At 35.7% G+C, this 16,996-nt stretch overlaps 1 protein-coding gene across 1 annotated transcript; it reads left to right on the forward strand.

Annotated features, from left to right (window-relative positions):
- Positions 1-2,450: 2,450 nt before the first annotated feature.
- On the forward strand, positions 2,451-11,959 carry agtrap (angiotensin II receptor-associated protein). The gene is made up of 5 exons (XM_060858425.1): positions 2,451-2,587; positions 3,163-3,197; positions 3,936-4,044; positions 5,399-5,597; positions 10,060-11,959. The coding sequence occupies exons 1-5, from the start codon at positions 2,561-2,563 to the stop codon at positions 10,182-10,184; spliced, it is 495 nt and encodes a 164-aa protein (XP_060714408.1). The 5' UTR covers positions 2,451-2,560; the 3' UTR covers positions 10,185-11,959.
- Positions 11,960-16,996: the final 5,037 nt, after the last annotated feature.

Below are 16,996 nucleotides of genomic sequence, written 5' to 3' on the forward strand. Positions count from 1 at the left end.
ATGGTGCCATGTGCATGTCCATCATCTAAACCATGTCATTATATTAATGAGTTTAAGCTCTTGTGTAAGACAGAAAAATCTACTGTGGCCCTTTTTGAACTACAAACAGATCTATTAGATCACAAGAAATGATTTTCTTCATGCATATTTCAGAACATTTCAAGTCAGTCCTCTTTAATGAAAAAAGTGCATTTTAAATGTTTTTTTTTTGTGGGAAGATGTTTTAAAAAAATTTTCACACTTCATTCTATTCAATCTGTCTTCACTTTCCCATATTTCACACTTTCATTACAATCTTGTATGTAAAAATTAGGTCAACTTCTCTCTCTCTCTCTCTCTCTCTCTCTCTCTCTCTCTCTCTCTCTCTCTCTCTCTCTCTCTCTGTCTGACACACACACACACACACAGACACTGTTCTAGCCTGTAGCCATCCTGGCCACATAAATCTCATCCCATTCTCTCTCAGTGAGCCGAGCACAAACCCACCACGATCGATATCTCTAAGTGTTTGCTAGAACAATGTTAACTTAATTGCACCCTGGTTAATATTTTCACACAAAAAAATCCATGCAAATGATACTCAAATTCTCCTGGACCTTGTGGCTTCTCTAATTACACAGCAAAGCTCTGAACTGTTCATATGCTTTTGTTTCTGATGTATTTTTTATCTCTTCAGTCCATGCTGCATTGTGCTTGGTGCTGCAGACGGTGATAGATCACACACACACACACACACACACACACACACACACACACATATATATATACACAATAGGTTCACCTGGGACCTGCTTTGACTGTAAAGTACACTCTCAAGTATAAAGCATGAGAGTAAAAAAAAAGAGAGAAACACAGAGAGAGAGACTTTCTGAGAGAGAGAGAGAGAGAGAGAGAGAGAGAGAGAGAGAGACACTCTCTTGTTTAAGACGTGTCTAACAGGTTTAAAACTAAATGAGAAGTCAGTAAACACATTATGGCTTTTGTGCACAATATTCTGCATGACGGTTTGATTTGTTAATTATGTAGAAATATTGAGCCTTGGTTTATAGATGCATAAAAATTTGCTTAAAAATACTACAATCCTACAGTGAATGAGATGATAAAATGATAAAATCATCTACGCATGAACGATTTACGAGGAGGGATGATTTGTTTTTCAGCCCTTTTGATTATTTGACTCATCCCAATTTTAACGTCCGTCATTTGTTTGAAATAGATCATGACAAAACACACTGGACAGACTGTATCCCCTAGGGATGAGATTACATAGCCGGGGTGACAAGAGGTCAAAGGTCACCATCTGCCAGTCGTGTGCCACACAACAGGGTGTGAGCCAAATCTCCCCCAATTTGCCTTTATGTCCGACTGAGCTAACAAATCCGTGTGTGGTTCATCTAATCAGATCTGTCACTGTATGTCCACGGCGCAGGTGGCTCATTCAATACCCTGCGTGATCCTGCTTTACATTTCAAGCCTTTGCTGCGATTCTGATGAATTTTGTGCCGTTATTAAATAAATATATATATATAGTTATCATATAGATGACGGTATATAATAGAGATTTGTCTTGGTTTGTTCTGACACCCCCAGCTGGGCCTCTCTGCTCCCATGTGCTCCAAACATTTCTAATAACACGTGGCTGATACGACACGACACACTGCAGAAATTAAGTTGTCACACTTGATATTTCACACAGGACGAGTCATTTCTGTTGCTGGGATCCTGGGATGTAATATAAAATGTCAAATACGGTGCAATTCAGCAGACTCATAACTTCAAGTGCAGACCTCCAATTCACACCTATAAAGATGATCTTCACCGATATGAGCTTAAATTCCCTGAGCACTGGGAAACCACACACACACACGCACACACACAAACACACACACAAACACACACAGACACATGCACACATACAGACTCATTCACACACAAACACACACACGCACAAACACACACACAAACACACACACACAGACACATACACACATACAGACTCACACACACAAACACACACACACGCATAAACACACACACACACAAACACACACATAAACACACACAGACACAGACTCACACACACAAACAGACACATGCATAAACACACACTCAAACACACACACACACACAAACATACACACACAAACACACACACACACAAAAACACACACACGCACACACAAACACACACAATAGGCATAAGCCAACAGACAGAATAAAAAATGATTTCTCTGAATTATTCTCAGAATTTTTGAGATTTAATTAACAGATAAGATTAGATTGACTTAAATTCCGAATTTCCTTTTTTGCTTTAACTTAAGGAAGGAGGGCGCAGGGAGTATTTCATATGGAATTGTAGGGAATAGGGATTAGGGAATAGGGATCATTAGAGGAATTAGGGTGGGCTCTGAGTCACGTGATCAGAGTCATTTCCCTGTCACATGTCTGATGTTTTGTCCCTGTCAGAGGGCGGAGTCACGTGCAACTTCTCTACCAAACTTTTAAGTCTTATAGTTACTCAATCCTGTAGATACTGAGCGTTTACATTCCAGCCATAAAAATGGAAATTCCGGCTATAAACCTGAAGGTAATTTTACTGCCTTTATCTTCTTTTATAACTTTATCTCGCTCTCGCGCTGTGTGATTTCTTTGGCTCGCGCACGCTAATAGTTTTGTCCTAAATGCATTAAATGTCTCTTATAATAACTTCCGTGAAGTGAAAAGCAGGAGCTTTTTTTTATTAATGAGACGTAATTTGATTCGATGCATCTTATTAATTGCATGTAACCAGAAACCTGCCTTCATTACAGCTGCTTTAGATGTTGTTTATTTACAGAACTTTACCTAAAGCTGGTTGTTTATTCACGTGCAAAAGTGTGTATAAAGGCTGCAGTTACCCTCCTCCTCCTTCTCTATTATTTATATACAACAGACAAATAGACATAAATCACTCCATTGCACTGATATATATATATATATATTACACACACACACACACACACACCGCTATTCACTAGGATAGAATCTAACTGCATGTTATTGTCACAATGTACACGTACGTTGTGCAATGACAATAAAGTTGAATCTAATCTAAGCTAATTAATGCTACTATTTCTATAAATCTGAAAAACTGTGTGTGTGTGTGTGTGTGTGTGTTTACAGGCCATCCTGGTGGTCCACTGGTTCCTGACAGTCTGGTGAGTGTGTAAAGTGGCTTCTCAGAGATTCTTCTCCTCACATACCTGAGGAATTTCTGTTGCTTTCCCTTTGTGTTTTTTTTTTTTTTAGTCCACCACATACGGAAGACATGAAACTTGATGGTTCCAAGGAAGTTTTAGTCCTACTAGTTTTACACGATACATTCTCTAAAGTTTTGCAAATATCTGATTGACTCAGAAATATCATATACATTATATATCATTTTATCCTTAATACCCAGTCTGCTGTAGTGCAACCAATAACACTTCTATATACATCTATTAGAACCTGGTTTAGTTTCATAAAGCACACGCTGCGAAAAGTGTTGGCTGTGAGGTGTTGCATTTAAAATTTACATTTTTTACATTTTTACATTTACATTTTGTTGCATTTATTTTTTTAATTTTACCAGAAAATCAAATTCAAATATTATTTGTCACGTACACAATCATACACGGTACGACACGACCGTCCTCGTTATATATATATATAAAAAACGTCCAATTGTTATACAAATAGATAAAATAAAAGTAAAAATGAAACCAAATATATGGAAATAAAGTAACGTGTAATGTAGAGAAAATGACAGACTGAGATGTGTAGAGAAAGTCCAGGCTGTATGTGTTCTGGTTGCTTACGAAACAGCTAGCACATTTGTTCACACTGGACTTTTCCCAGTGACTTGTTTCTGTAAAGCTCTGAATTGTGTTGTGTAACGTGTGCTTGTGTGATCACAGCGGCTGCATTACCTCGCTGCCGCCTTCCTACCTCGCTGCTAACTTCAGTGTGCTGGCTGTGGGAGTGTGGGCCATGGCTCAGAGAGACTCTGTAGACGCTGTACTGATGGTGTGTCACTGACAAAATCAGACTCGCAATTTCTTTCTTTCTTTCTTTCTTTCTTTCTTTCTTTTCACTGTCTTTTTTTCCTTTCTTTCTTTCTTTCTTTCTTTCTTTCTTTCTCTCTCTCTCTCTCTCTCTCTCACACTATTTTCTTTCTTTCTTTCTCACTTTTTTATTCTCCCTTTCTTTCTTTCTTTCTTTCTTTCTTTCTTTCTTTCTTTCTCTCTTTCTCTCTCTCTCTCTCACACACTATTTTCTTTCTTTCTTTCTCTCTCACTTTTTTATTCTCCCTTTCTTTCTTTCTTTCTTTCTTTCTTTCTTTCTTTCTTTCTTTCTTTCTTTCTTTCTCTCTCTCTCTCTCTCTCTCTCTCTCTCTCTCTCTCTCTCTCTCTCTCTCTCTCTCTCTCTCTCCTTTCTTTCTTTCTTTTTTTCTTTTCACTGTCTTTTTTTCCTTTCTTTCTTTCTTTCTTTCTTTCTTTCTTTCTTTCTTTCTTTCTTTCTTTCTTTCTTTTCACTATCTTTCTTTCTTTCTTTCTGTTCACTGTCTTTCTTTCTTTCTTTCTTTCTTTTCACTGTCTTTTTTTTCCTTCCTTCCTTCCTTCCTTCCTTCCTTCCTTCCTTCCTTCCTTTCTTTCTTTCTTTTTTCTTTCTCTCTCTCTCTCTCTCTCTCTCTCTCTCTCTCTCTCTCTCTCTCTCTCTCTCTCTCTCTCTCTCTCTCTCACTGTTTTCTTTCTTTCTTTCTTTCTTTCTTTCTTTCTTTCTTTCTTTCTTTCTCACTATTTTTATTCTTTCTTTCTTTCTTTCTTACTATTTTTATTCTCCCTTTCTTTCTTTCTTTCTTTCTTTCTTTCTTTCTTTCTTTCTTTCTTTCTTTCTTTCTTTCTTTCTTTCTCTCGCTCTCTCGCTCTCTTTCACTATTTTCTTTCTTTCTTTCTCACTTTTTATCCTTTCTTTCTTTCTTTCTTTCTTTCTTTCTTTCTTTCTTTCTTTCTCTCTTTCACTATTTTCTTTCTTTCTTTCTCACTTTTTTATCCTCTCTCTCTCTCTCTCTCTCTCTCTCTCTCTCTCTCTCTCACTATTTTCTTTCTTTCTTTCTCACTTTATCCTTTCTTTCTTTCTTTCTTTCTTTCTTTCTTTTCACTGTCCTTTTTTCCTTCCTTTCTTTTTCTTTCTTTCTTTCTTTCTTTCTTTCTTTCTTTCTTTCTTTCTTTCTTTCTTTCTCTCTCTTTCACTATTTTCTTTCTTTCTTTCTCACTTTTTTATCCTTTCTTTCTTTCTTTCTTTCCCCAAGAAATTGAATTTCTTCTGATAGATGTAGTTAGAATATTTAAACTTTTTGACTTTTTGTTATTTCTATCAGTTCCTGGTTGGTCTGTTGTTGACGATCGTGATCGACATCATCCACTTTGCTACACTTTACCCGCTGCAGTTCCCTGGAGGGGATTTGTTCCGCTTCTGCGTGGGCATGGCCATCCTCAGCCTCCTCCTCAAACCTTTGTCCTGCTTCTTCGTCTACCAGATGTACCGTGAGAGAGGCGGCGAATACAACATCAACTTCGGTAAGTGCACGGCCTCGAGGTGCACTTCCTTACTTGGGCCTTCCTCCAGATGTCATCATTTTATTTCTTCTAAAAGTGACCAAATGTGCAAAGAGAAAACAGAACTAATTGCACAACAGTTGTGTTTTATTGGATTTTTTCCACGTCAACTTGTCTTTAGCTTTTGATAGGATTTTGGTGTGTGAGCGAACTGTAACTGTGTTATGTGTTAAGATGCATGTGCTTGTCCTGTGGTGTCTCTTCAGCGTGGCTTCCAGCTACATTCCTTTGACCTACTTTGTCTTCTGGCTTTCCTCAATTTGCATTAAGATTTTGTAACACTGCAGAAGAAACTAGATGGATCGAGTCAAAGGAGGAACTTAAGTGAATTAGCGAGACAGTCACAAGACAGATGCCGAGCCCGAGCTAAAATTCCCCAGAGATCAAGAATCTAAATGGGTTTGTATTCTTCCTCCAGGGAGTAGATCCACGGCAGGATATGTTCATCATGGCACTATGTAAATGCTGCAATCGATTCAATGGAACTCTCTTTTAATCTTTACCGTATTTCACCCACGTTTTTGTCGACACAGCTGTTTGATATGTACAAACTATACAGCTGCCATGCATCAAATAGCGCCAAAAGTATGCACCAAAACGGGTAAGTACATCCTGTTTTTGGTTGAGTGTCGACTCAGATTGTTGTTTTCTAATCCGAGTCGTGCAGCACTTCTGGCTCTTTTCCCTGTTTGAAATAAAAACCCACCTGATTCAGCTCACGGCTTAACGACAGACTAACGAGTAAAGTCACATGAGCAGTTTGAGCAGAGAAATGCAACAAACTGCACATGACTAGGACTGGAAAACAAGGTACTAGTTAAAAATAAATAAATAAATGAAATATTTCATACAGTCCTGGATACAAACTTTTGCAGACCTTCCAATCTTAAGGAACTTTTGCATAGCAGAGTCTGATGTACACGCATCAGTCAACACTGCATCAGAAACTCAAGCAGTTACGACATTTGACATATAAAACCAGAAGGATTATTATGATTATAGGCGGTATTTTAAACTTTCCGATATGAACTGACACCCAATGGAAGCCCCGCCTCCTTCTTCACGTCTTGCACTAGTAATCTCTAGTCTCAAATTTCCCGCTTGAAACGGTGTCATTGCTTTCTGGACAAGTCAAGTTTATGTGTTTGTTAATGTGAGCTAACATCTGTGAAGCAAAGTATAAAGTTCAGATCAGCTTATTTATCAGACAGGCAGTGACATTATGGACAACGAAAAGGGTAAAAAAATGCTGAACATTTGGTTCAGGAAATAAAAGTTCAGAGCTGTGAAACAAACTTTTCCTGCGATTTCTACTGGTATTTTTTATATTTTTTACTTATTTTTATTTTACCACAGCTTTACTAAGTTTTTCTGCCCTGATTTCCAAGGAATAGACCCTTTATTTCTCTTCAGGGTTGGCAGGTCTGCTTTTATTTTATAATCTGACTGAGCTTATCAAAGCTAAAACTACCAGAGCACAGCTGTAAATTACTGTCTGTGTATTTCTTTTTCCATCCCTGAGTTATACAGGTAGAGATATACAGATTCACACGTATATAAAATGTCTAGTGTTAATGCTGTCTGCTTTTACCTGTCCGTTATCAGTCACCTGTCCTCACTGTTTTGTTTTCATGCTTCTCTGCTTTCTCTGTTTGTCTGTCTGTCTGTCTGTCTATATACCTGTCTGCTTCCATCTTGGTATCGCTCTTCCTGTCAGACCTGGAGACATCAGTGGACAGTCGTTGCACCACAGACAGCGCTGATACCACTTTCCTTGGCCGACGTTACTGAAAGCCTCTCTTTATTCTTCATTTCTGTTTTTGTGTTTTTGAAACTGATCAGACGCGTTGTTTCTGTGAGCCATAAATTATTTTATTGTGTTCGTCATTGTGTGTGTATGTGTGTATGAGCATTGGTGTGACTGTGTATCTCTTTGTGTGTGGTTGAGGGAGTGAGTGTGTATGAGAGTGGGTGTCTGTGTCAGTGTGGGTGTGTGTATGAGAGTGTGTGCATGGTTGCGTTTTTGTGGGTCTGTGTATGAGAGTGGGTGTGACTGTGGTTGAGGGAGTGTGTTTGGTCGATGGAACTGATCGTTTAAGGTTGTAACTCTTCTCACAAATCTGTCCGAGCATTCTGTCCGGTCCAGGGAATGTGATGTACAGAATAAAACCTGGTGGCTTGAAAAACAACAACCCAAGATAAACAAGATAACGTGTTAAATTGCAAGATAACATGTTAACTGATCATGCTTGATTGATGTCTGTTTGAGACTCATAGCTAGAAACCTAAAATCTTGACTAAAAAATAAAATATTCTCAGATATTAAATAAAAACACATTATTGCTAATTTCCATCTATTAACATCAAAAACAGTTGAAATATATATACGTACGTACATACATACATACATACATACATACATATATATATGTATATGTGTGTGTATATATATACAGTATATATTTTTTAAAGATTTGCACTTTAGCCAGATCTAATAAAGCGTTTGTCTATAATGAGGTTTTTAAATGAAACATTTTAATCAGAAAAGCTGTGAAAGAGCATTTAAAATGGAATTTTTTAGAATTTCTTTCTATATTCCTGCACTTTGTGTTGAAACAGTAGAACGTGTGCTGCTGAGACAGATGTGTTACTAAGACAATCAGGCTTGTACTGTATATGTGTAATAATCACAGCTCAGCTTTATACACCATATGTGAAAAGTACAAGTAAGAAGCTGAAACTCTCTGGAATTTCACATTTTTGACCTTCGAACTCCGGCTTTGAGCTACAAATTGGGAAGAAACACAGAGATCTCAATGTTTTTTAGCAAAAATCTGTCGAGCTGTCTGTAATGAAGTAAATTTACCTCATAAACCCTGCGTAGTGTGTAGTCGGTGCTGTAGAGTTAACAGACTGGGTCTGTATGTTGATTGATACAAATGAAATTCAAGTAAAAAATAAGATGAAATGCTTCTGTTTGTCGGACGGCATCGTGCTGTACACAGGGTCGAGGAGACATTCTTCGTTTCTGAGGTGAGGGAGCGTCAGAAATTTTGAGTCACAAGTTTTAGTCAAATGCAGGCAAATTGATTTTTTATTTTTTTTTTGGTTAGGTTTTTATTTTGCAGTCAAATGCAAGTTGCACACGATTTTATTATTAGAGTTAAGGGTTGTTGAGGAACAAGCAGTATCAAAGTTTTCATTAAAACTTTACACAACATAACCATATAACAGTGTAATGTTACACAAAAAGCATAAAAAAAAAATGCAAAATGTTTGCAAATGAAATGCTATTTATTTTTGGTTTTCAGTGTTTTTTTTTCTTTTTTTTTTTTTCTTTTTCTAATTTATTTTAAGCTGTATTTTAATAAATCATACTAAAGAAGATGAGTAATCGTTCATTTTATGACTGTGAATTTATTTTATTTATTATTTATCAAATGAATACACATACAATTCATTTTATTTCTGTGATATGCTTAATAGAATTTAATTCTTTTTTACTTTTTACCTCTAAAAAGTTGTTCTTTTTTTTAATACAAAGATACTGGTTTAATATAAATTAGGCAGGGAAAAGTAGACGCTGTCAGATTGTTCAAGACAAATAAATAAAAAAGAGCCGGTTTTCTACCGTAATGTTAAACACACAATTTTATGTTCTAGCTAGTTAGGCCTCGCTAGCAATAGCAGCTAAAATAAGCTGTTTTTTAGGAAGTTTAGTAGAAGTTTAGTAGTAGTATTTTAGTAGAATTTAAGTTGCCCTAACCTCATTATTCGATTGATTTAATTCTACTCTATGTCTTCTCACTTCATTTCACTTTTCACTGATGCGAGCATCGGTAATTGTCTGTGATTGGCTAATTTTGTCGACTCTTATTAGCGTTTAAAAGTCTTTGGCTTAATTAAGTTCCTGTCTTTTTTGTGATTTTTTTTTTAGCCAAATCTTAACACTGTAAACTTAAATTTTAAATATTATTTTTAAAGATGTATGATTAACAAGCTCAATTTAAAAAAAAATCATTGACAAAAAAAAAAGTTAATTTCTTAACTACATCATAAAAGATTTTTTTTTCTATACATATATTTTTTAAAAAGCTGTCTCTTCCTAAAAAAAACACTTCAGTAAGACAATCAGGCTTTATACTGTATATAGTATAGGTGTAATCACGCCTAAGCTTTTTACGCCTTAACTCGTAAGCAGGAAGCTGAAACTCTCACATTTTTTGAAATCCATCTTTGCGCTACAGTTATTTTTTTTAATTGTGTGGACTTTTTTTTTTTTTATTGTGTGGACTTTTTTTTATTTGTTATGTCCATGATCATACTAGTTTTTTCTCTGATGAATTAGAAGCAGCATTCATTCAGGTTTATTTTAGTCTAAATCTTGCAGATTAAGGAGAAACTTCTTCCTTTTCCTCCTCAGGTTTTCCGACAGTGACCCAGAACCGAGACACCTATCAGTCCATCGATCAGCAGGCCCAACCTGACCACTCGGACAAGCCGTTTATCCAAGGAGACAACCAGAAACATGCTGTGCTCTCGTACTGATTTAAGCCTTAACTCGTTATCTTTTTTTTTTTTTCTCATTTATTTATTTTTTTTTGTTTGCTGCACTACTGGAAAAAAAAATGCTAAAAAAGTACTAAAATGTTGCATTGCTTGTTACTGCTGGGAGACCCTCAGGGGTCAGTAATCACCACCATTATTTTGTATTTTTCACCTGGGAAAGTGAATGTAGATGATTCAGGAGTCATCCTTAGACCTTATTTGGATCTAAATGAGTTGGATTGAATATATAACACACAGACACGTATACGAGGAATGTTCTGTTGAACATCCCACCACCATGACTAGCAATAATACAGTTTGGTACTTATTTTTGTGTTGGATTAATTACAGCTTGTGCATCAGTGACGCATCACATGTTACATAAACTGTCTTGATTGTTTTCTGTAACAAACTTTACAGCACTATAGTTAGGTGTGGCAGGTCACAGGTACCCACACCTGTTTTCTATCATTTAAATCCTTGTAAGTTTTTGATAATGTATAGATATAAGGTACTTTATGGAAGAAAATATATGAAAATATACTTATATACATATCTATATATCAGTATGTTTGGACAGGTTTATGTATGAATGTAGTATGCAGAAGTCGAGGACGAATAACCACACAATGTCATATCATGATACCTAGTATAATGGACTACTTGCACTCAGGGCCATGATGTATTTTCATTACATTTGGCAGTACAGTGAGACAAGCACAGCTAATATTTGTTTTTGTTTTTTTCCCCCAATCTAACATTCAACTAGATATTGATTTCTATTCAGAGGTGTTTTCATCCCTCCATAGTGCTTCCCAAATCACATGAGCTTGAACTTCACTGATCTTTATTTATTTTCAGGAGCTCTTGCAGACACCAGGTGTAAAATAGCAACGTTATAGTGGACGAGCTGGAAGCACAAATTGTCATCTTTAGAATAGAAAATTTTATTCTGTCACATTTACATTACAGCACAGTGAAATTCTTTCTTCACATATCCCAACTTTAAAAGTTGTGGTCAGAGCACAAGGTCAGCCATGATACAGCACCACCTAAGCAAAGAGGGTTAAGGGCCTCGCTCAAGGGCCCAACAGTGGCAGCTTGCGTTACTGGGGCTTAAACCATGATCCTCCAATCAACAACCCAGAGCTTTAACCACTTGAGCCACCACTGATCTTAATTAAGATCTAAAGTGTTTGGTATAAAGTGTTTATGCAAGTAGCCCATTACACCTCTGGAATGAAGGATTACAGATGAGGTTGAAGGAAAAATAAGAATTAGAGGATATGTACATGAGTTTAATTGAAAATGATTTCTACTAGAAGCGAGGGCAATTTCATGTCTTAAAAAGTAATATTAGATGACGTGTTAGTCTTCATAATGTAGAAAAAGGACCTTTGAGGTGAGGAAAAAAGGAGAGAATATATATATATATATATATATATGTATGTATGTATGTATGTATGTATGTATGTATGTATGTATGTATGTATGTATGTATGTATGTATGTATGTATGTGTCACTTTATCATGTTTTTGGATGGAAGTTGTTCCAAAGTTTTGCAATTGAACAAAGATGCTGGATAATAATGTCACTCATATACTGTACACTACTGTTTCTTGCTCTCTTTTAGTTTTTCGGAGCTCTTTCATAACAGTAGAAATTTTCCTCTTGTGGCACTCCACTTCCTGTTTATTAGTCAACTTCAATCTCATGTGCCGGTTCCCCATTTTGTAATCACACACTGATGTGGAGTAAATTCTTCTGTCTTTAATCTCTTGTAAGCCTGTACTCTGATTTTCCTCAAAGACAAAGTCAGGTTATGATGACAGTAAAGTTGAACTGAAGAAAAACATTTCCACATAATATCCTAAGGCGCCTGACACGCTACAAATCTCTGTGAGCGGTCATGTCATCTTCTCTTTCAGTTCTTGTTCTCAAAGATCGTGTGATCACACCAGAGTTTTTATAACCTGAAAACAGCCTGGTGTGATGCAGTCTGACATTTGAATCAGAATCGGCTTTATTAGCTAAGTGCGCGCACACACACACACACACACAGGGAATTTGTTGTGGTTACAGGAGCTCTACTAAACAGTGTATACATAAACACAAAAAATAGGGGGGAAAATACGTAGACTAAGGGTAAAAATAAAAATAATTTTATTTAAAAAAAATTAAATATATCTTATCATATTGTATATAATATTATCATCATATTGTACATATTGTAAATCATATATCAAATATATATGATTTACAAAGGTGCAGTTGAGTTCTTTACAGCTGTGCCTAGTATGTACTGTGTATTACAACTGTGTATACTGTACATTTTTATAACCATAGAAAATATAAATATTTGACATCTTATATATTTTACATATGAGTACTAAGTTATTCAAAAGAAGGTGCAGTAATATTAGTACATATTAGAAATGGATAAAATCTGCTTATCGGACCTTTTCGAAAAAACTAATTTGTGGGTCAGGACTCTGTTGGCTTTCAGTGTGTTTTAGTCATGTGTTTTTCCCTCTGTTGATATCCTTGCACTGAATTTTAGTGGTTGAAGATAAATTTAAGTTGCTCATGAACAAACACTCGGAGCATCTCAGAGAGCAAAAATGTTTGTTTTTTTTTAAATTTACTCTATAAATGTATTGAACCGAGTAGTCTAGGGAAAAAAGCTTCTACTATGAACTTCATATTAACTACCACTGTGAAGAGAGACATAACATAGATATTCAATGATCCACATGGACACAACACAACAGGAGAAAACAATCCTGGCCTTAACAATCAAAACAACAATTTATTTATTTTTTTATTCTTTATTTATTCAATTTTTTTTATTTATAACTATTAACAGCAGAGCCCGAGATCTGCCCAAATGCATTAGACAAAAAAAAAAAATCACAACAACAGTCAATAAGGTCCAACCATAATTGTATTGTCTTTCTGGTGGTGCCATGTATTTTGGCTGTGGTACACTCCAAAAGGGCAACATTCAGAATAATCCATTTTGGCAGCAGACAGAATTCTTTTTTGATTGGCTGACAGTGACAGTGATGAATCATAACGTGTGGTCACGTATTCACCTAGATGGAGCATACTTAATTATCAGGGTTGCACAAGTTTATCTTGAGACCTTCAGTAACTCAGTGAAAACAGAACCGCCAAGTCTCATAACAACTACAGTGTGAATTATGCTGTGGCCTTGAACACTGTCAGTATTTTTAGGTCTGAATAAAAACATTAATAACATATTTGATACGTGTAGATTATGGTATATGCTTCAGTCATAAAGGGTGCCAATAATTATGAAGTCAGACCTGGTCATGCCTCAGTGTTAATATAATATATATCTAAATCTTCACAATCTCTGTTTTTTCTTTCTTGCTTAGCTCAACTCTACATCGTTACATTTCCATGCTACACATGTTTTTTGTTCTCTTCTCCCATTTGGCTCATTAGCGGTTTCCATAGGAACCCTGCTAAGGAGACCGCAATTTGTTATTTTATGCTATATCTCCGCACGGGTAATGTTTCAGCCTGCAGTGACGATAGACGTGAGCTCGATTAGATTGCTGCTAATGAGAAACACAGGAAGGTGACGGTTAGACGCTTGATTATCGAGCTCCTGCTTCTGAGCCTGAGCTGTTATTATTTTCTCCCCATGCCGATTAGAGATAATTTATACCGTGTCCTCATTAGCACTTTATTTTGATGGTCAGAGATTCTGGGCTGATGTTGAAGTTAATTATAACTACTGTAGGTTTTGTATATATATATTTAGATATTTATCGGGATTGCAAATAATGCAACAATCACAAGAACACAAGCGTGAGTTTCTTGAACATTAGCATTTCTTTCAACTTTTTAATGCTTGCTGCATCCAAGTTGCTTGAGCTTTGCAATCGGATCTAATGCTAAAAGAGTTTTTGCATATAACGTCTCACTAAAGTAGCTCATGAATTGTTTTTTTCCCCCATCTCCTATACTAAGCAAAAATTTTAATTACTATTGCTTCTCGCAGTCAATTAACGTATAGCGGCCAGTTAATGGGTTCTTCCTGCCGAGCAGATGACTCCTGGAGAAAAATCTAGGCAGGAGGCAAACCGACCAACCTGATTTTATCAAAAAAAAATTAGTGAAATAAGTAGAAATGAATATAAATAAAAAGAGGTAATGGAATATGATAGGTGCAATATGTTTATATTTACAGTAGAATATGGTTAAGTACTATAGTTAATAGTTAAGAACTATTTCTTCTGTGTTGTGTGAAAGAACCTTGGCCAAACAGACTGATGACACAACTCTACACAGTATGAACCAACACGTTAAACACACTTATACAACCTGAAGCACACTCCAGCCCTGAAGTTTTAGCTCAATTCTGCTTAGATCCACCCATATAAGAGGAGATGGGGCATTATAATAAATAAATTCAAGATTTTTATATATCAGGTTCACAGTAAGATACAGTATAGAACTTATATAGAAGCCACTAAATTTATGAACGGAGTCTGCTTCGGACCACTAGTTAAAAACTATTTCTATTTTTAAAGAATCTTGGACAGATGGACAGTACACTGAAGACATTCGGTCATCTGAGCAGTTCTATACTGCAGCCTGACAAACACACAGATAAGCAGCGTCAATAAATCGAGCTGCCCTCACATGTCGTGCCTAGAATGAACATAACACTATATGAGCAAAAGTTTTGGAACACCCTTCCGGATCATTGAATTCAGGTGTATAAACTCAAGCACCCAGGCATGCAGACTGCTTCTACAAACATTTGTGAAAGACTGTGTCGCTCTCAGAAGCTCAGTGAATTTAGGCATGGAGTCGATTTTTCATAGACTGGTTTGAGAAGACCAGTAAGCAGTCTTTTATATGACTGCGGTGAGCAGAAAGGCATCTCAGAAAACACAGTAACAGAAGATGACCACACTGCAGTCCAGTCCTGCTGGGATTTTACACATAGCACTTCTGCCACCTGATAGGCTGATTAGATAATTGTACGTCTAATCAAAGTAGGGGTGTTCCTATTAAATAGGCCAAGGAGTGCATAACAAGTAATAATAATAAGAAGTCTGTTAGAGAAAAAAGGGGGAAGAAAGCAAGTCAGACTCTAAGATTGTACAGTTATGTTCAATTCAAATTTCAACTCAATTCAAATGTATTTGTATCGAGCTTTTAATAATTGATATTGTCTCAAAGCAGCTTTACAGAACATAAAACAAAAGGTTAATATAAAGATTAATATAAGGATTAATATAATACAAAAAAAATCAAGATTAATATTAAATATATTTAAATGTGTTTGTATTTATCCCCAATGAGCAAGTCTGAGGTGACTCAGGCGACTGTATATAACATCAGGTGGGGAAAGATTTACAGATTATGTCAAAAGAAAGTATCTGCTAAGTACTTCTAATTCAGAGGGAAAGAAAGAAAGAAAGAAAGAAAGAAAGAAAGATACAGTGAAAGAAAGAAAGAAAGAAAGAAAGAAAGAAAGAAAGAAAGAAAGAAAAATATAGTCAAAAAAGAAAGAAAGAAAGAAAGAAAGAAAGAAAGAAAAATACAGTCACAAAAGAAAGAGAAAGAAAGAAAGAAAGAAAGAAAGAAAGAAAGAAGGAACGAAAGAAAGAAAGAAAAATACAGAAAGAAAGAAAGAAAGAAAGAAAGAAAGAAAGAAAGAAAGAAAAATACAGTCAAAAAAAGAAAGAAAGAAAGAAAGAAGGAACGAAAGAAAGAAAGAAAGAAAGAAAGAAAGAAAGAAAGAAAGAAAGAAAGATACAGTGAAAGAAAGAAAAAAGAAAGAAAGAAAGATACAGTGAAAGAAAGAAAGAAAGAAAGAAAGAAAGAAAGAAAAATACAGTCAAAGAAAGAAAGAAAGAAAGAAAGAAAGAAAGAAAGAAAAATACAGTCAAAGAAAGAAAGAAAGAAAAAAAGAACAGAAAGAAAGAAAGAAATTGCGAGCCTTAATCCAGTCCATGACCAGCAGTTTCCTCTTCGACAGAACACACAAACACATAAACACAGTCTGTAAGTCCTGCAGCATAAATCATACAAAAGCTCACGTAATATATTGTTAATTATTGAACAAAGCAATAAAGGCGTGTGTGTGTGTGTGTGTGTGTGTGTGTGTGTGTGTGTGTGTGTATGAATTCCTAAACCAGTTCTGAATAAAGAATCCGGAGGTGAATATGTACCATGGCATAAAGTAATTAACATATGCATTAAATGTGATGACAACTGCAATATGATCTGCATAATTTTAATGAAATTGAAATTCTCTCCTTTTTCATTATTCATTATTCATCCAGCAGCCGAGGCTTTAAGCGAAACGAGTACCAGAAACCGAAATCTACGCAACAGCAGGAACCTGTAGGTTAAATAAAATCTAGCTCAAGATCTAATGTTTTAATTAAAGCATATTTCAGAGAGTCATAATCAAGAAACACTTCTTAGAAGGAAAAACGACAAGAACATGATTTCATTTTGACAGATTCTGCAGACAAATATTAAAAAAAAAAAAAAAAAGCATATCATTAATAGATGGCTACAGAATGATTTGCTTCTGTTTAATGGCTCGTTTTGATTTGGTAGTGAATGAGCTCATATTAGGACATGAAGGGGAAATGATTAGAAAACTCATAATGCAACTCTAAGATTTAATTCCAAGCCGACAGAGACGTTATTTCTTATTTTTAATTCATGACCAGTCCAAATGACCCTGGAGATGTATATGAGATACGATATGATATGATGAAGACGTAATGAAACGTAAATGAGATAATCGATC

This window comes from Tachysurus vachellii, chromosome 22 (genome assembly GCF_030014155.1).
Source record: "Tachysurus vachellii isolate PV-2020 chromosome 22, HZAU_Pvac_v1, whole genome shotgun sequence".
NCBI lineage: Eukaryota > Metazoa > Chordata > Actinopteri > Siluriformes > Bagridae > Tachysurus > Tachysurus vachellii.